The 21,377-nt window shown below is 38.5% G+C and overlaps 1 protein-coding gene across 2 annotated transcripts in view; it reads right to left on the bottom strand.

Moving 5' to 3' along the window:
- The window catches only part of LOC138692222 (kinesin-like protein Klp61F), a 163,657-nt gene that overhangs the window by 136,584 nt on the left and 5,696 nt on the right, over window positions 1–21,377 (bottom strand). For both annotated transcript variants that reach the window (XM_069815389.1, XM_069815474.1), the window contains exons 4-7: window positions 16,756–16,913; window positions 15,160–15,309; window positions 14,827–15,063; window positions 9,693–9,885 (exon numbers count right to left, since the gene is read on the bottom strand). In XM_069815389.1, coding sequence (XP_069671490.1) covers window positions 9,693–9,885; window positions 14,827–15,063; window positions 15,160–15,309; window positions 16,756–16,913 — 738 coding nt within the window. The remainder of the gene's footprint in view (window positions 1–9,692; window positions 9,886–14,826; window positions 15,064–15,159; window positions 15,310–16,755; window positions 16,914–21,377) is intronic.

Genomic DNA, 21,377 nt, shown 5'->3' with positions numbered 1-21,377 from the left:
TGGTAGGGACTGGATTAATCTTGCTCAAATAGGGACCGATGGCGGGCTTGTGTGAGAGCGGCAATGAACCTCCGGGTTCTCTAAAAGCCATTTATAAGTAAATAAGGGTCCAGATAGTACCGTATATTTTATTTATTTATTTACTTATTTATTTATTTACTTATTTATTTATATTTTGTAAATATTTACTTTAACCTAAAAAAAAGGCGCCGCAGTTTTGTTAATCATACTTTTCAGAATATGCAGTAAATTATAACTTCTTTATTGGAGCCTACAGTATTTGAATGTGAGTAAATGCACTAAAAATAAAAGTGTGAAAAAATGACTTCAAAATGTCGATTCCCCATCACTAAAACCTGTTTGTAATTGTGAAATATAACTAAAGCATAAATTTCGAGGACGATTATGTTGGTAAAAAATTTAGCCAAAATGTAAAAGAAAGATCACCGATTATTTTTTGTAAAAAAATATGGACTTCTTTAATTGAAAAAATGATCAAAATTTCACCCATCTCCTCACTTAAGATAGATATTTCCAAGAAGTCTTAAACGCTCTCTCTCATACCCCATCCCAAACCCATTCTGACCTTATCTTGTGTCTAGACTTCGGATATATTTTAGACTCTAAAAATTTAAAATTAAACTCTAAAAAGCATTTCTAAAATTACCTTTCATCACATCTTACTCAAAATTAATAAATATCTCTTTTACCTACTATTGCTGAGTATTAAATGTCTTATAAGTATACTGTCCTTAAGAAATTCCCTTACACCTAACACCACGACGCTAGACCATTTCTGTGGCTCCAAGACAAAATATGAAGTCATTTCTTCAACTATTTCAGGAGCGAGCATCTACAGTTTGAACGACTGCATAAAATCATAGTAATCATGTTTCATAACAACGGTTTAGAGAGAAAGATAACAGAGATATGCGTGTCATCTTTTGTCACAATAAATATACCATTAGGACGCACAACACATTGAAAAAATCTCATTTTCGGCAAAAACTTTGCCTTGGAACCGCAAATTTAAGAGTACGAACCGACATTATACGAGACATTAGCAAAAACTGGACTCCATGGCACAAGACCACGGCTTGAAATCAGGGCAAAGAGATAATAAAAAGGACATACACCCAGCCACTACGGGTTGGCTATAAATAGGTTATACACTTTTTGGCCGGGAATATAGCCCAAATCCACTGGATTGGTAGCTAGAAACGCCACATTTCGAGACAGCGAAGAATACAAAACACCTTACATGAAATGTGTTCTCTCTCTTTATGAGCAGAAAAGTTGAACTAGACACTAATATTCCGATTTACACGGTCTTAATAGTTGAAAGCGCGACCTGAACCAATCCGCCGATTTTATAGCTGTTGCGGACGACTATAAGCTCAACAGCAACATTACGGATGAAATGGTTTAACTTGCAAAGCCATTCAGTTCGCAAGCACATGTATTACAACGTAAAATGAGGACTAGAACCAATTCTACAGTTCAGAACATCATACACGCACGCACAGACACTATTTTACTGAGACCTTGGATAAGGCCTATTGCTCGTTTCAAGTAGAAAATAATTGAAGTAATTTACGAGCATACAGACTATCTTGTTTTATAAAAATCGACAAAATTTAATAGGTCTCCCAACACTGCAATACAACGTGACCTGCGTACTATTTAAAATAAAGCGGTGCTTTCCAAGACCCACGGATCCGATGCACCGTGAGTGAAATTCTGTTGACGCTTGCGGTATACAAAGTGGATGGTAATCTCTGCACCAAAATGAAACCGGTAATAGATCGTAAGAAGAGATTTCAAAAATCTAAATAAATGTTTCCTCTAACGTTCACCCCTTTAGAGGAAATCGTTATGTTTCTATGAAGCATTTGGCAACATCACGGCTACTGCAATAACTCTACGCAATCACGGCCTGCACTCATTACCTTTCTTTCCCTTTGCTGTTTTTATATATTTTATTTTATTGGGTTATTTTACGACGCTGTATCAACATCTAGGTTATTTAGCGTCTGAATGAAATGAAGGTGATAATGCCGGTGAAATGAGTCCGGGGTCCAGCACCGAAAGTTGCCCAGCATTTGCTCGTATTGGGTTGAGGGAAAACCCCGGAAAAAAACTCAACTAGGTAACTTGCCCCGACCGGGATTCGAGCCCGGGCCACCTGGTTTCGCGGCCAGACGCGCTGACCGTTACTACACAGGTGTGGACCCCTCTGCTGTACTCAGTCGGTAACACACGACGTGCGCTGCGTTGCAAGATTTATTTCAACGATTTTCGCTGTTATTCAATTTAAATTCATGGCTAAACGGTTTAATTTGCAATATATATATATATATATATATATATATATATATATATATATATATATATATATATATATATATTCAAGACATCAACTATTTAGATTATTTTTACCTATCTGTTTGTATAGCAATCAGCCATTTCTCTCGGGCTTAACGGTGCTTCATCGAAGGAAAAGTGTAATCAAAGTTTTGTTATATTTAACATGTAGAATCACCTCTTAAATTTTGGTGCCTCGGTCCCCTTCCACCCTGTATAGCAGCGACTTTATCACAGTGTGATTTTTGAGTTTGGATGATTCTTGGTGATTGTGAATGTTTCTCATCACGAGCCAACAGCTGTTTATATTTGAGCCGTTCAGAGCGAAAGTGGTGTAAGTCAAAATTGGGTAGTGAGGTTTAAAGTAAAAATTCTGTAAAATACAGCGCAAAGTAGCAATTAATATGTCCTTCTTGCTATCCACTGACTACTAATAGTTTAAATGAATTGAATATTAATTGCTACTTTGCGCTGTATTTTACAGAATCTTTACTTTAATCCCCAATATCCATTCTTGACTTACACCACTTCTGCTCTGAACGGCTCATTTATCGCTCTTCTGCGAATTGATAAGTTATACCGGTGTCATGTCTTATATCAACAATACTAACTAGCGCGGCGAGCACACGCTATGAGCTGAGGTTTTTGCGATGTGTGGATGCGTATATTCGCCCAAGAATGTTTACGAATGAATACGTGAATCATTCGTGGAAGAGTATAGCGAGTGCATAGCTTCAGTATTTCAGTATCAAAGAGTTGTCGACGTTAAACTTTGAGTGGGACGAAAATTAATTAAATCCCAGATATGTTGTCCTTCAAGTTAATCTTCTGACTTTCAGTTTTCGTAACTCTGGAGCTATCACATATACGTACTGTACATCAGTCGCCATGGCTACGAACCACATATCGGTCGGAGATGGCGATTTCTACGAGCTGTGATTTTGAAAGTCGTCACAGATATCCCTAACACCTATGTTCTTTCAGTTTAAGAATTGACTACATAATGAACAGTGCCGTGCGCAGCCGGAAGTTGTTTTGAGTGACAATAAATAGCATGACAGAAGCAATGGCTAGTCGTTCGGTAAAAAAAAAAAATCAAACTAGGAAAATCTTTGAAAAGTGGAGAGTGAACCTGATCGATTTAGAAGACATCGTTTCATTATCTGACGGCGGTTGTTAATGAAAGTAACGTTAATTTCATTAATTTATAATTATTAGTTACCGGTACTGTATAATAACCTTCATCTTAAAGCGATGTTAGTTTTATTTGCTCGTGGACCATTAATGATTCAGTTCTCATACCCTGCCATTGGCACTTGAAATAAGTAGTAGTAATCTGTGTTATTGATTCAATCACTGTAATCGCTTGCGGATAAATACAATTTGTTTTGTTGACATCAGAATTAAAAAAGTACTGTGAAGAGATTCTAGTTCTTTCAAACTATAATAATAATAATAATAATAATAATAATAATAATAATAATAATAATAATAATAATAATAATAATCGAGGGACGACAGCCCATAAAGGATCATGACCGACCAGCCGGCTGCTGGTCTCACGCCCACGTGCCGAAGTAGAGGTGGACGATCATCCAACCAGAAAGGAGGTATCGTGTGGATAGTACGATAATCCCCCCAGCCGTTATGGCTGGCTTTCGCAACCGGATTTCGCTACCTATCGTAGCTCCCCAAGTGCACCACGATGCTGGATGGACATTGGTCCCATACAGTGGCCGAAATTTCAGGAGAAAATTTCTTCCCCCATGAGGACTCGAACCAGCGCGCACTCCGTAGCGCAAGTCCTTGACAGGATGCCTTAGACCACGACGTCATGGCGCGGAATTCTCGTTCAAACTACTGTATGTCAACAAAACAAGTGAAAATGTCCCGACCACCGCGAATGCGAATTCTAGATGATGTACCGACAAACCGGATTTCGCTACCTATCGTAGCTCCCCAAGTGCACCACGATGCTGGGTGGACACCGGTCCCATACACTGGCCGAATTTCAGGAGAAAATTTCTTCCCCCATGAGGACTCGAACCAGCGCGCACTCCGTAGCGCGAGTCCTTGACAGGATGCCTTAGACCACGACGTCATGGCGCGGAATTCTAGTTCAAACTACTGTATGTCAACAAAACAAGTGAAAATGTCCCGACTACCGCGAATGCGAATTCTAGATGATGTACCGACAAACCGGATTTCGCTACCTATCGTAGCTTCCCAAGTGCACCACGATGCTGGGTGGACACCGGTCCCATACACTGGCCGAAATGTCAGGAGAAAATTTCTTCCCCCATGAGGACTCGAACCAGCGCGCACTCCGTAGCGCGCGTCCTAGACAGAATGCTTTAGACCACGACGCCACGGCGCGGAATTCTCTTTCAAACTACTGTATGTCAACAAAACAAGTGAAAATGTCCCGTCCACCGCGAATGCGAATATGTACCGACAAACGAGCGATCGGTTCGCATTCGTTGCGCCGTCCAGATCAACCGAATTGAGTCAGCAAACGCTCGTGTTTTGTCCGTTAGTTGTTCGTAAATGTACACCAGCCTTTAACACAGCTCGCAAGCTCTCTGTTGACCATAAACGGAGGTAGTGGAAAACAAGCAGCACTGAATCACTATTTCCAATAAAATATCTACGTATAATTCTAACAACTAACAGCTTTTCTGGATGAAAAATGGTATAGAAGTGCCACTCCTACACAAGATGAAGCAGGGCTCCAAACACAAGGCCACAAGTTATTAACTCGGACCCGTCTGCCTTCCAACTTCACTTTCTCCACCGGACAAGCTACTCGTGTCGCGTAAATTAGAAGAACCGAGTAATTACTGAGGTATGGAGATGTTTACGATTCTCCAAACTATAAACAGGTTTTAAGACGTGTGTCTATTTAATATTTTTCATTTAATAATACACAATAAATTCTGATAATTTAAATATTTGTTTCAAGATATGTATATTAAACCCATGTGTGTTTGTATACAATATGAGAAGGAATAATTTCGAGGGAAAAATTGTTCCGGGGCCAGGTATCGAACAAGGGACCTTGGGTTAAACGTACAAACGCTCTACCAACTGAGCTACCCGGGAACTCTATCAGACAATGATCCAATTTTTCCCTCTATATCCACAGACCTCAAAGTGGGCAGACAACCGTCAAGCAACCAACATTGAGTGCACACTAAATCTGTGTGACTTAAATTGGGGTTTTCTGTTAACGAACAGTGACGTATATTATGCAAATCAAGCTTTCAGTCCCTGTAAAGTTGATTTGAACAATTTTTCCCCCGAAATAATTCAAATCAACTTTACAGGAAGATTTGCAATATGAGTAGACATAACAAGGAACACTACTTGTAGCTTTGCTATATTTCATTTTAAGAAGAAACTCTACATACAAAAGTTATTCGAGGTGAAGGAATACTTTCACGTTTCCAAAAACAAGTTCTTCAATGCAGTGTGCAAAGGAGCGTTTTTTTTTTTTTAATTATGCCATCTATTCATTTTTCCATTTACGGATTTCTCAGGTCTCAAAACGTACAAAATTATAATTTTTGCCATAATTTTATAAACTATTATTCTCCAAGTACTGTCTCAAATTCATGACCCCAATGTAGGTTTACATCAAAAAGACAAATGCTTCAGTACGCATATCAATTTCGCACTATGGAGAATAAGGAGGCCAGGAACTAAATAATCATGGACAAAGCTAATGAACAACAATGGTTCATTCAGGTGATTAAAAACAGTTGATCCGCAGAATTAATGTCTCTTTCTGGATTAATATCATTAAATAATCGCTAACCACATTTTAGGTTCTCTTCCAATCACCATAGCCGATCTTAATCCGGACAGTAATACGAAATAATGAGGGTGAGGGTACGAAATAAAACCAATTTTTCTGCAATTTTTAGTTTTACGACTGAGAAAAAAAAAATCTCTCTCTCTCTCCCTCCCTCTCCCCCCCCTCTCTCTCTCACTACTTTTCTTTTTTACCTCACTATAATTCACATAAATAAACTCCATACCTCGATCCTACTAGATTCGTCTAGCCCCGAAATTTCTCTCTGATCAGAAATAGAGGGGTGATGTCATACTATAGTAAATTAAGTCAAAAAGAAGCAAACTTTAATGACCAATTGAACCAAGAATGCACGTGGTACTACAGTACCAGCTGCATGGATAAAATAGACAGGCTTGTGCTTTCACCACCCAATAACAATATTATAATCAACCTACTGTCAGAGTGACACCTCCCAACACCTCACTGCCCAGACAGAGGTAATCTTGCAGTTTTAGGACTTGCACTGTGTCTGTAATTGCACAGCATTAAGAACGATACTGTACAGTGTACAGGAAATGTCAGCTTCCATTTTCACTCATTTTAAAAATGATTTGTTAGAAAACCACAGATGGTGGCAGGATTTTTCTGGTTGTCAAAAACTGTAACTGCTGTAATATATGTACGTTCATAAACATTAATTAAATATTCACTATTAATCAGTATCATGCATTTTTTTAAGTATTAATTTAATGCAAATCCTTCATTAATACTGTTATGTTGTTAAAAGGTTTTAATCTACTAGTAGTTTAATTTCAATTTAACAAGTATACAAAAATAATAACTTGCTTCCAAAAACAGTATTTGAGCAAGAATGGTTTCAAGATTACATAAAGTCTACAACTATAATTTTGGAGGTCATGGATGAGGAGGAGGAAAGAGGAGGAGCAGGGGGTTGGAAAGAAGTGGTTCGGAAGGATTGTTGATGGAATGAAATTAATGACTGCTATGTGGATTACTGAAACTGATAGGGTGAAAAAGTATGATGATAAGGTGGAAAATTAGTCAAGAAAGATGAAGAAAAGAAAAGTTATATCCTTTGCAATTAACTGCCTTAATTGCAGTACTCCTATTTGGAAACATGTCACGAAAACTGATTAATATGAACATGCACATTGGCACCTACACTGTATCACATCAACACCCTGCATAAGGAAACCTGTAAGCTCAGTTGAATGATAGGTCGATCACTTCCACATCCACATTCATGGGCTCGTGTTGCATGGTGATATCTCATGCGCAACAATTTGATGCTTCTGCCTCTTAGGCTATCTGAGAATTTTACAGCCTCCGGGTATGCTGCTCGTGATATTACTCAGGTGCTGTGTTTCGAATCCCACATGCCCCTGCTTGCATTCTAAGCACAGCTCGTCAACTGGCAATAGTTTCGGCTAGCCCTCTAAATGCAACTCGTAAGTCACCATAGTCTCAGTTTGCTCTTGAATTGCAGCATGTCAGTCACAATAGTCTCGATTTGTTCCCTAAGTGTGCGCCCGTCAGTCATGATGACCTCTGATGCCTCGTAAGTGCAGCTCATCAGTAATGACAGCCTCAGCTTGCCAAGTGCAGCTCGTCAGTCACGATGGCCTCAGCTTGCTAAGTTCAGCTTGTGACCCCTGATGGCCTCAGCTTGATAAGTGCAGTTTGTCACCAAGATGGCCTCAGCTTGCTAAGTGCAGCTCACTCATGATGGCCTCAGGTTGCTAAGTGCAACTCATCACCCATGATGACCTCAGCTTGCAAAGTACAGTTCGTCACTCATGATGGCCTTAGTTTGCTAACTGCAGCTCGTCAGTCATAATGGCCTAAGCTTGCTACGTGCAGCTCGTCACCCATGAGGGCCTCAAATTGCCAAGTGTAACTCGTCAGTCGTGATGGCCTCAGCTTGCTTAGTGCAGCTCGTCACCCATGATGGCCTCAGCTTACTAAGTGCAGCTGCTCACTCATGATGGCCTCAGCTTACCAAGTGCAGCTTGTCACCCATGATGGCCTCAACTTGCCAAGTGCAGCTCGTCACCCATGATGGCCTCAGCTCGTCAGTAACGATGGCCTCAGCTTGCTAAGTGCAGCTCGTCAGTCACAATGGCCTCCGCTTGCTAAGTACAGCTTGACAATCATGATGGCCTCAGCTTGCTAAGTGCAGCTCGTCAGTCGTTATGGCCTCAGCTTCCTAAGTGCAGCTCGTCAGTCACAATGGCCTCAGCTTGCTAAGTGTAGCTCAACAATCATGATGGCCTCAGCTTGCTAAGTGCAGCTCAGTCATTATGGCCTCAGCTTACTAAGTGCAGCTCGTCAGTCGTTATGGCCTCAGCTTCCTAAGTGCAGCTCGTCAGTCAAGATGGTCTCTGCTTGCTAAGTGCAGCTCGTCAGTCACAATGGCCTCAGCTTACTAAGTGCAGCTCGTCAGTCGTTATGGCCTCAGCTTGCTAAGTGCAGCTCGTCAATCATGATGGCCTCAGCTTGCTAATTGCAGCTCGTCAGTCACAATGGTTTCAGCTTGCTAAGTGCAGCTCGTCAATCATGATGGCCTCAGCTTGCTAATTGCAGCTCGTCAGTTACAATGGTTTCAGCTTGCTAAGTGCAGCTCGACAATCATGATGGCCTCAGCTTGCTAAGTGCAGCTCGTCAGTCGTTATGGCCTCAGCTTCGTAAATGCAGCTCGTCAGTCATGATGGTCTCTGCTTGCTAAGTGCAGTTCGTCAGTCACAATGGCCTCTGCCTATTAAGTACAACTCATCGGTCATGATGGCTCCAGCTCACTAAGTGCAGGTCGTCAGTCACGATGGCCTCTGCTTGGCTATGTGCAGCTCATCAGTCACAATGGTCTCTAACTGCAACTCATCAGTCACAATAGTACTTTACGACAGGTTTCTTGAGAGCCTTCGAAATTTTTTTAATCTATAATTTGCCTCTCAGTCCTCTTACCTCAGTCTAAATTTAGATTTTACTGCCAGAACAATTTGCGTTCACTAGCGTGACACTCCAGCTATAAACTGAGGTGCCGACATTAATGCTATGACAAGTTGTTTAATGTGGTGATATCTATCACAATGCAAAGCAACACAGTAACAGGCTAAATGTGAGACAACCGATAGCACCTGTCCATATATAGTTTGATGCACGTGCCTTCCTTTATCCAACAGCATACACATCTCTCTGTGTCTTTCCATTTACGAGCAGCATTTTTAGGTCAGAATCTATTCCCAAGTTACTCCCTGTGAATACCTACTGTGGAGAAAGTCTTATATCTAAGTAGAACTTAATGCTTTTTAGGCAACTATCATATTTCCAGAAATTTGTATGGAAACACAAGTAACAAATAATTTTATTTTTATGAACTGCACACACATATTCATACAATTGTAATAAATCATTGCTGAAACTTTATAAGCACCATCTTCAGTTGAGTGTTTGATTTAAGAGAAATAAAGTAATTATTTTCATAAAATAAAAACATTAATCTTCTTGATCCTACCTTGATGAGAGCCTTCTTAGTGAGTTTCTGATTAATTTCTGGCCTATTTGTGATGTTCTTTGCTCTGTGTGCATAATCTAATGTGCTCAAAGTCTCCTCAATATTGCAAGCTGCAGGAGATATTGTAGCTATGATTGAGGTCTTTGTACGGCCACCAAGAGAATCCTGTAGCAGCCTTGTTAACTTCGACTCCCTTGAAAAAAAAAATATTAATTAGACAAAGTATAGCAACTCTATTCACAAATTTTAAGTTCACAAATTCCATGTCTATGCTTTTAAACTGAATTAACTCACTTGCTATGTATCATATACAGTGAAACCTCTCATTTACGGACATCAAAGGGACGTAACAATCTGTCCGCATCTGGAAGGTGTCCTTTATTGGGAGGGAGGCTCCCCAATGTAACAGTAAATTTATAATAACTTACACATTATGTATTTCTTCAAGCTTTAAATGAAATGTATTACTTTAGTTTAATTCTAAATATAGTATACTCCAGTAAATTCTTTGCAAATTTTAACTACAGTAGATAAGACTGAAAAAGGAAAATACAGTACTATGCCATGCAATTTTATTCTAGGTCTACAGTTCTGCAGTACTGTAATTCACAGTTTTCAACTTAACCTTTACATTCAAGTGCCATGTCTCTCGAAACAGAACTGATTGAAGTGAAGAGAAAAATCCTACTAACCCTATCATGTGTCAAATACAATTTCACGATCGCGGAAACCTCGGACCCATCAGACAAGTTAAATTTTATGACTTTGTTTATCCACCCACTTCCAGGCAACAAGGGGTAGCCAGCTGGGCTAGTGGTAGCCTACGAGATCCTTATTGTCTTCTTTTATGGTAAGGAATTTCTGTACAGTTCTGAAAACTAAATTTTCCATTTTTGTAACACATTAGGTTTTGAAATCCAAGTTCTGTCCGCAGTCAGGAGGTAAAGCAAGCTTTAGGACTGTGAAACAGCTGTCCGTGTCCATGTCTGAGAGTGTCCGTAAACGAGAGTTAAATTCAACATTATTTCTATATTATTTCAGTTGGGACATAAAAATCTGTCCGTTTATGAGGAGTGTCCGTATCTTGGAGGTGTCCGTAAGGAGAGGTTTCACTGTATTATAGTTCAACTGAGTAATCGTTTAGGTTTGTAAATTTAATAATCTGAATGCTATGTACTATATATTTTTAAAAGAGCCACCACTGTAGCTCAGTTGGCAGACTCGCTGGCCTGCTGATTCAGGGCTTGGATTGGATGCCCCTGTTTGGTCTGATTGGTTTATTTCTTCCGAGGTTTTCCCCAGTCGTGGGGCAGATGCCGAGTGGTCTATGGAGAGTCTTCAGCTCACCTCACTTCATCCCCGTTTGGTCTGATTACCTGGTTGGGTTTTTCCGAGGTTTTCCCCAACCATAAGGCAAATGCTAGGTAATCTGTGACGAATCCTCGGCCTCACATCTCACTACATCTCGCCAAAAAATTGTAATGTTGTAAAATTTTTGCTTTTTCCACATCTTAAAGCTTCAATGTTAATATAAGATCTATGGAATACAATAAATGAAATGAAATGAAAAATGAAAAAAAAATGGCGAAATCCTACACTACATTACTGAATGAAAAAGCTGAAGTCACTGAAGCAAAGCAAAATGATAAGCTCTTGAATATAATGACACAGTTCAAATGTAGCAAAATGCAAATTTACAACACACTTAAAAAAGATAAAATAATAAATGAGCGGCTGCAAGGAAACTGTCAAATTGAAAGGAAGCGAAAAATAATCAGGACCAAAACGAAGAAATCAACGAGGTAGTGTGGGAATGGTATACCAATTAGAGATGGTTAAAAAAAACTGGAACAGTTTATTTGAAACTGTTTCATATCGAAACAGTTTCGTGATATATAATTTGTCCCAACTGTTCCAAAGAGTGTTACACTGCTCCAGTGATAACTTCAACGTTCCACATGGTTTCAACAGATAAACAGTTCAGTTTATAAACAGTTTTCCTCTTCTTTGTTGTCTGCAAAGGCCATGTGTAGCGTTATCATTGACCTCCAATCGAAAGTAGATATAATATCCATGTTCCACACGGCCTTCGTGCAACGAATCAAATTCCCTAATAAATTTCCTAATTATTAGCTGTCCATTGATGGAGAATATGTTCATGGTGCCCTGACACAGTGTTAATTATTGATATACCGCGAAAAATATCGGCTAATGTCATTGTTATTAAACTCTCCTAGGGTTATATGCGTTATTTTGGAAAAAACGTAATACGGCGAACGCAAAGCTCCGCCCACGTCCCCTTTCCACTTTTCCCATACAAGCTCACCACACACCCTAGGGGGAAAGAGTGGAAATAGGGGTTTAGAGTGGGGTGACATCTAGTGTAGGAAAGTGGAACAAAAGGAGTAACGACATCTACGAAGCAAAAGAGGAACTTCGTCCTGTCAGTCTCTCTCCCTCTCCTTCTCTGTTCCTTGCTTCATGCCTCTCTCTTTTTTTTTTTTCTTACGACTTCGCAGGAGGGGAGATTCGATCCAAGAAAGTTCGTAACTAAACCTAAACGCACGCTTTTTGTTCATGCTTTAGACCTCTCGGCTACCGAGGCGAGTTGGCGTTAGAAGGGAAAATGAATCTATTTATGTTTAAGGGAACTGCCATAACGTATTGTAGAAGGGGACAATGACCGAATAGCGTGGGTAGAAACTGGTGGGCTTGTGAATGTCGCTTGGTAGGGGTTGACTACGGGGTGGCATAAGTGTTAACGCTTCATTGTGTCCGTGTCCAACTTCGTGTACAGACGTAACCACGTGTAGTGATGATCCGTACCGAAGACGTGTACTCATTACGAGTGTCCAACCTGTGGGAAAAAAAGACTATTGTGTTACTTCGAGGACGTGCAAAGTTAACAGGCGAGTTAATGCATATTGCATTGCGGTTGTGGACAGTTGTCTAATGCGTATTGTCTAATGCATATTACAATGTGGTAGGCAGTGATCCATCGAAGCGGGACATATAGTAGAGAGAGACAGTAGAGAGAGAGAGAGCATGTGAGCGAGGTGCCGAGCGGCGCGGATGGGGATAACTTCCCCTACTGGCATTCGCCGTAATAAGTTTTTGCCGTTATTTTTACTAAAATTGATTCATTTTGAATAGTAGTTATTTACTGTACCCTTAACAGTAACCTACAAAAACTATCTTTCGTTGTCATAATACAATGAACAGGTGATTTAAAGTCGATTCAAGGGCCTTGAAACATGTTCCCGAAGCAGATGAGAGGTTGAAACAGTTGGCACTGATGTTGTAAACATATTCTTATGAAACTGATTCTTTGAAACTGTTATTTTGGAACAGCTCCGTTCATGAAACAGTTACAGTCGAAACTGTTTCTTAAAAAGAACAGTTTATCTCATCTCTAATACCAATGCAAGATCAAAAAACATCCATATATCCAGTTTGATGCTATAAAATATAGTTCTGGAGGGAGCCAGATCTCTTGGAAATGATCAGTTTAAAACATCAATAGAATGACCGGACAGTTTCAAGAAGAGAAATAATATTATGTGGAATGAAGTTTGTGATAAGTCTAAGGAAGTACAGTATAATTTATGTAAGATTTGGGCCATTTTCTAAAATATGGAAATTTGTCCAATTCGCAAAAAATTCAGTCCTTCGCAATTCTGCTTTGAACAAGTTTTACTATACAAGGAAAACGAAGTAGTTAAATTCTGAAATACTGAGTGAATTTTCTTAACTTTCAAACAACCACTAAGAAGTATTTTAAATCATTTCCAATTATCAATTGTAACTACTCACAAGTGGGACCTTTTTTTTTATTTTAGTAGGTTATTTTACGACGCTTTATCAACATCTTTGGTTATTTAGCGTCTGAATGAGATCAAGGTGATAATGCCGGTGAAATGAGTCCGGGATCCAGTACCTAAAGTTGTTGTTTTCTAATGTCAGGCATTTGACAATAAAGTCATTTGACCTCTTGCACTCCAATATTTTTCAAAGATATTGTCATGGTTAGCCACTCATGCACAGATTTTGAGATGGTCTGAATCCATTTCTTGATTTGAGTTGCACAATGGACAGTTAGGAGACTGATATATTCCAATTCTATGCAGATGCTTGGCCAAACAGTCATGGCCTGTTGCCAATCTAAATGCAGTTACAGACGATTTGCGTGGTAAATCGGGAATCAACTGTGGGTTATGATGCAGAGAGTTCCATTTTTTCCCTTGAGATTGTGTTATCAAATTTAGAGTGAAAATTCAAAGTTGTAGCCGATTTAAGTGAACACCATATTTTAATGTTTTGGTGGCTACTTCACTCACACACAACCCCCAGAATGTCTGGAGGACCACACCTGCTGTTGGTCGGCGGGTCCACTGGACCTAGCTGGGAGATCTTGTTGATCACCAGCTTTCCCTCCTTAAGCCACTGGAGGACGATTTTAGTGCCACAGCAGGTCAGCACTAGGAACAGAAATGTAGGAAGGAAAGGGAAATGAACCCCTAGGCCTCGAATGCTCTAATACTGTCGGGGTCGAAGAAAGTAAGAGTTCAGTCAGAGGACTGGGTAAGAAAGGGTAAAGAGAGAATTAGGTATTGAATAGAGGAAAATTATACCAAATTCGGTCATTAACTCATCAAGCTGACCAGTGCTAATTGATGAGTAGCCCCTCCCTTTAGTTCAGCTTATAACATTATGCTTACTAACAGCTGCACCACGGGAAGGTAGGGATGGGACATTGGGTATTTGTCCAGGTTGGTTCCTTAGTCTACAATGGGAAGGATTAATGGCTCTCCCCCCTGTATTCGACAAATACCATTTTGCAGCCGCACCTAAAGTTATCCAGCATTTGCTCATATTGGATTGAGGGAAAACCCCGGAAAAAACCTCAACCAGGTAACTTGCCCTGACTGGGAATCGAATCCAGGCCACCTGGTTTCGCGGCTAGACGCGCTAGCCATTACTCCACAGATGTGGGCCACGTGGGACCACTTGACACATTTCACAAATGACAAATTACACACAAACGTCTTCATTTTCATTTTACACAATTTGCCTAACACAAAAAAATAAAAGAAAAAATGACATAAAAGTTGAGTGTGTTTACTATTGCACGTACCTGTAAGGTATATGAGGTGTTCTCTCCACTAGAGCTGTAATGACACGTCCAAGCGTGAGAAGTGACTGATTAATACTGCCTGCTTCACGGGCTCTCTTATCCATAGCTCCTGACCGACCTATGTTCTCACTTCCAGCCAGGTCAACAAGGTTTAATTTTCCAGTTTTCAGAAGTTCCTCACCTTCCAGTGAATTTTCTTTTATGTGCACAGTAATGGAAAATATTGTGTGTGATCGACTGTTAAAAGATGACAAAATATATCAATTCCTTATCTTGAACATCTTGTATGATACATCAGTAGATACGAAATATAAAACAAGTACCGGTATTTACCTGGATTGTGCATTCATCAAAGTGGTAGCTGTCTGTCTCTTTACAGAACCTTTTTCCATAATCGAATACACTTCATTTTTATTATGGACAGTCACTTCCTCCAGGCCATGCACAATAACGGAACCCTTTTTTGCCACATCTTCATACAGTCTGAAAGATATATACAATTCATTTTTATTAGTAATGGTTACACTTTTCTTTCTTTAGAAATCTCTACTTAATCTAAATGAGTGAAGAAGCAATGGTGAATTATTTAGATGAGGTGTAGATAGGAATTTTTCCATTGCTGTTAATGAAAAACGAAATCACCAACATTTCCAAGACTGCTTCTACTGAGTAAAGAGACAAAACATTACCACAGTTCAAAGAAACCAGTCAGTGGCTGGCCTGTACTTGTTCTCAGGTATTATGGTTATGTTTACCCTCATAATACATCTTGTTTCCTTCAGTTTTCATTATTGTATTGAGTCAAGTATGTGAGTTGTGTCATGAACTCATGAGGTACAGTATAGAAAAACGCATTTTCTGTAAAAAAAAATCTTCATGGAGAAGTGTTCACGACAATTCAGTCAATTTCTCGATTCTACTGTGCCATATACAGACTCGTAAAAAAATTTAATGAGACAGGCTCAGTTCAAAATAAGAAGCTCAAGTGAATAAACAGGTTTTAACAGAGGAAAAATTAGACATTTAACATGTTTTCGATTAGAACAAAGCCCTCGAAAATCTTTGTGAAAGTAGGGATGTTTAGAATCTCCACTCAACACACCCCTCAATTGTTGAAATTACAATTATACAAAACAAATTTCAATAATGGATGTTTTAATCTTATCATAATATTTATTGATGGCTTTATATTATTTTTATACTTAAAAGTTTCTTTCTTTCTGTTCTTATCTATTATGGTACATATTTTCACACATATTATTACCACAAAATTCTAGTGCTCCTTTAAAGAATGCAATTCCCATCAGTACATAGCTTATAGTAATAATACGATGAAAGAGTAATGGAACAGAGAAAAATTCTCTCCGGCACCGGGACTTGAACCTGGGTTTTCAGCTCTACGTGCTGATGCTTTATCCACTAAGCCACACTAGATACCCATCCCTGTGCCAGACAGAATCGTCTCAGTTTAAGTTCCAATTCTTGGGTTCCCTCTAATGGCCGCCCTCTGCACTACGTCATAGATATCTATGAACGTAGGACTAAAGTCCACACATGTACTGAGGTGCACTCGTTATGAGTGACTAGTTGGCCGGGATCTGACAGAATAAGCGCAGTCTTAAATCATGAAGTGATTTTACGCATATCATATATACGCTTTCATCATATGATGACGCAGAATATATGCATGGAAATATCATATGTACTTCGGTATATTAAAATAATATATTATAGTAATAATGTTTTAGGAAAAATACGTTTTGACTGGTTTGTTCTATTTTTGAAGACAAATGACCCTATGTAATATTAGATGAACAATAAATTAAAATATTAACTAATTTATGCATAATAATAATAATAATAATAATAATAATAATAATAATAATAATAATAACAACAATAATAATGTGAATAAAAATCACACTATACCTGATTTTTGCATTATCATTTGTAGGCGACAGTAAATCAATTAGTTCTTCATTGTACAGCTCAAGAAAAGAAACTCTGACTGTGTGTTCAACTTGTTGAATTCTGAGTTCATCAAAGAGATTGCTCAGTGTTCGAGGAATGATGCCAGACAGAGGATCCTGAAAAATTACAAACAAAATTTATACAAGTTTTGAAGAAAAATCAGAACAAAGATCTAATGAGGAGTGCAAAACTGGCAGTACATAGTTCATCTGAAAATCAATTTCTATCACTAGGTTTAACTGAAGTACATGACAGAAATTGACTCTAATCTCGTTCTGAAATTGGATGAGGCTCGTTTCCACATATTTCTAAATTCTCAAATTTGATATGCAGTCCCAAAAACCTGCCACATTCAAACTGCTTCTCCATAATTCGAATTGGGCGTACAGTGCATTTGAGGGGGATAATGAGATTATTTTTTAAAGAAAACTCTTAATATTGGTATGAATGTGACAATTATTTTCTGCCTATTTCTAGTGAGTTTTAGTCATAGAACTACAGCAATTTATTATTACTATTATTATTATCATCATCATCATTATTATTATTATTATTATTATTATTATTATTACTACTACTACTATTACTATTATTACTACTATTACTATTAGCAATTTGAGCAACAAAGTGTACAAATCATCGCATCCTGGAACAAATGGAAAAGTTCCATGAAAACAATGCCTCCAGTGCTCGTAAGGGATTATGAATTTGTTTTAGTTGGTTATTTAACGACGCTGTATCAACTACTCGGTTATTTAGCATCAATGAGATTGGTGATAGCAAGATGGTATTTGGCGAAATAAGGCCACGAATTTGCCATAGATTACCTGACATTCGCCTTATGGGTGAGGAAAACCTCAGAAAAAAAAAAACAACCAGGTAATCAGCCCAAATGAAAATCGAATCCATACCCAAGCACAACTCTGGATTGGCAGGCAAAGCACCTTAGCTGACTGACTTACGCAGGTGGCTAGGGGTAATGAATAGGGCCCGGGACTAAAGACATTAAAGTTAAAAATGACAAATGTTGTTGTTGTTGTTTTCTAATGCCAGGCTTTTGACAATAAAGACATTTGACCTCTTGCACTCCAATATTTTTCAAAGATATTATCATGGTCAGCCACTGAAGCACAGATTTTGAGGTGTTCCGAATCCATTTCTTGGTTTGAGTTGCACAATGGGCAGTTAGGGGACTGATATATTCCAATTCTATGCAGGTGTTTGGCCAAACAATCATGGCCTGTTGCCAATCTAAATGCAGCTACAGACGATTTTCGTGGTAAATCGGGAATTAACTGTGGATTTTGATGCAGAGAGTTCCATTTTTTCCCTTGGGATTGAGTTATCAAATTTTGTTTGTTGAAGTCTAAGTATGTAGATTTAATAAATCTCTTCACAGACTAATACACAGATTTAGTAACAGGTCTGTAAGTAGCAGTGCTGCCCTTCTTTGCTAAAGCATCCGCATTCTCGTTTCCCAGGATTCCACAATGGGATGGTATCCATTGGAAAACAATTCTTTTATTGAGTGATATTAATTGAGAGAGCATTTTAGTTATTTCTGCTCTTTGAGATGAAGGTGTGTGTTTAGAGACGATTGATAGAATAGCTGCTTTGGAGTCTGACAATATAACTGCATTCCTAAATTTATTGATGTGGCATAGAAGATTCCTGAGACATTCACTTATTGCAATGATTTCACCATCAAAACTTGTTGTTCCATATCCAAGAGATCTATAAAGTGAGAAGAGACAGCATGTAACACCTGCACCAGTACCTTGTTCTCTAGAGACAAATGTAGTTACTGTCCAAATTTCACGAGAGGATCCCTGCGAGGGGAGTATGGTCCTTGCGGGGTAAGAGGAGAGAGTAAGCCAGTAACTCAGCGTTCTTGAAGGAGCAGGTGGATGGGGGTGATGTCATTGGCCGGCTGGGACAAACAAGACTCAGTCAATGGTCAGCCGGTTCCGTGTTGGTGGTAGGGTATAAGAGTGGGGAAGAAACTCGCATTTTCCGTGGTTCTTCTCGTGAAATACGGACACTAAATGGATATGGCGTGCATTATTAAACAGGAGGTGTGGATCAAGTTAATAATAAAGAACTGAGTTGCAAAGAGTGGACAATGATCTTGTAAACTGCATAAATGGTGATTAGAAGGATAAAAGACAGTTAACGGTACCAAAGAGAATAACTGAATGGCAAGAGTGGCATCTAAATGGCGTGGGGGGCATGGTTTGGATTTGTAAACTATAGTAAGTAACAATATTGACTTTTAATGCCTATAAATCCGAGTTCTAGTGATGAATAGTTTGTTTCAGTTTCAGCACCACTCTGTTTTTCGTCAGTAACTTTATCTTTAGTAAAATAATACATAAGCTGTTTGCATGGTCACCATAATTGATGGTAGTTTTATTTTATGTAAGCTTAACAATGCTTTGAACTGCAGAGATTCAGCATTAGAATTCCTGGGTTCGACTTCCAGTGCCGGATCGAATTTTTCTCCAATAATACGTATCTACAGGTCTGACTATTATAGTCATTGATTGTTCAATGAAGACAGGGAGATCCTCATATAAGAATACTAGAATTCAATGTTGGCGAGAAATGGTTGACAAATTCTGCCAGGAACTGTTTTAAGGATAGGGTTCTTGGCCAAACTAGCACTGAGTTAGTTCCTCATGCTCTGTTTATTCACCTTCAAAGTGTTTAGAACTTTCTCCTCAGTCATAACAACCTAACTTTGGTGGCATTACGAAAGTTTCACGTTCCAAGCAGGGTGGAAGGGTAAGGCATCTCAGTCCACCACTGTGGAGTAACGGTTAGGAAGTCTGAACATGAAACAAACGGGCCCGGGTTCAAATCCTGGTTGGGGTTTTTTCCAGGGTTTTCCCTCGTATCCACTCATGCTATGCCTTGCAAATACGAATCGATAACAGGTTAGATTAATTTTGGCTTTTGTTATGTCTTGCATATACCAATCTGTGCAGGATTTTCAAGCACTGGGCAAAGGTTGGTTATTTTTTTTATGTTGTATTATTAAGAATAAATTATGTATATTATGAAGATATATTTAGTGAAGTACAAAATGGCTTCCGGAAGGGCAGATCATGCTGTGACGGATATTTTATAATGGAAATTTTGATTGAGAAGCATCGAGAATTTAATGTAGAAACACATTTGGCATTTATTGATTTTATAAAAGCATTTGATAAAGTGAACAGAAGTTTGTTATTCGAAATTTTGACAAAGGATCAGATCCCAAAGCAGATCATATAGCTATAATATTTATAACCTTTATAAATCAAACCTTATTGCAGTAAAAATAAAAGAAAAAAATAACTCATTGGACGGAAATAAACTCAGGAGTCAGACAAGGTTGTGCCTCTCTCCTTTGCTTTTTAACGTTTATATGAATGCCATTGTGAAAGATTTTAGAGAAACAAAACACACGGATATATCATTATTAACAGAAATTTAAAATTAGATGTTGTTGTTGTTTTCTAATGCCAGGCGTTTGACAATAAAGTCATTTGACCTCTTGCACTCCAATATTTTTCAAAGATATTATCACGACTAGCCACTGAAGCACAGATTTTGAGGTGTTTCGAATCCATTTCTTGGTTTGAGTTGCACAATGGGCAGTTAGGGGACTGATATATTCCAATTCTATGCAGGTGTTTGGCCAAACAATCATGGCCTGTTGCCAATCTAAATGCAGCTACAGACGGGAATTAACTGTGGATTTTGATGCAGAGAGTTCCATTTTTTCCCTTGGGATTGAGTTATCAAATTTTGTTTGTTGAAGTCTAAGTATGTAGATTTAATAAATCTCTTCACAGAGTAATACGTACATTTAGTAACAGGTCTGCAAGTAGCAGTGCTGCCCTTCTTTGCTAAAGCATCCGCATTCTCATTTCCCAGGATTCCACAATGGGATGGTATCCATTGGAAAACAATTCTTTTATTGAGTGATATTAATTGAGAGAGCATTTTAGTTATTTCTGCTGTTTGAGATGAAGGTGTGTGTTTAGAGACTATTGATAGAATAGCTGCTTTGAAGTCTGACAATATAACTGCATTCCTAAATTTATGGATGTGGCATAGAAGATTCCTGAGTCACTTATTGCAATGATTTCACCATCGAATTAGATGTAATAACGTTTGCTGATGATCTTGTTTTACTAACAACATCAGAAGATGATTTGCAATGGTCAGTACATAATTTAAATTTAATAGCTCAAAAATATTCATTGGAAATATCGATTAACAAAACAAAAATAATGGCCTTTTGTGGTAAATATCCAATACCAAGCAAAATTTGTTTAAATAACACAATTTTGGAAAGAGTTAATGAGTTTAATTATTTAGGATATAAACTTTCTTTTGTCGAAAATTTGGATTTACCAGAGAAAATTGTAAAATTCAACAAATCAATGGGCATCATTAATAGAGTTTTAAAACCTTCATTAGTACAAAAATCAAGTCGTACTCGTCTTTATCAAATAATAGCTCGACCAGTCTTATGTTATGGGAGTGAAGCGTGGACTACAAAGACAAAAGATGAAAGCAGACTAACAGCT

The sequence above is a fragment of the Periplaneta americana genome, chromosome 1 (genome assembly GCF_040183065.1).
Source record: "Periplaneta americana isolate PAMFEO1 chromosome 1, P.americana_PAMFEO1_priV1, whole genome shotgun sequence".
NCBI lineage: Eukaryota > Metazoa > Arthropoda > Insecta > Blattodea > Blattidae > Periplaneta > Periplaneta americana.
The sequence above is the reverse complement of the archived record's forward strand: the minus strand, read 5'-3'. Positions and strand labels throughout refer to the sequence as shown.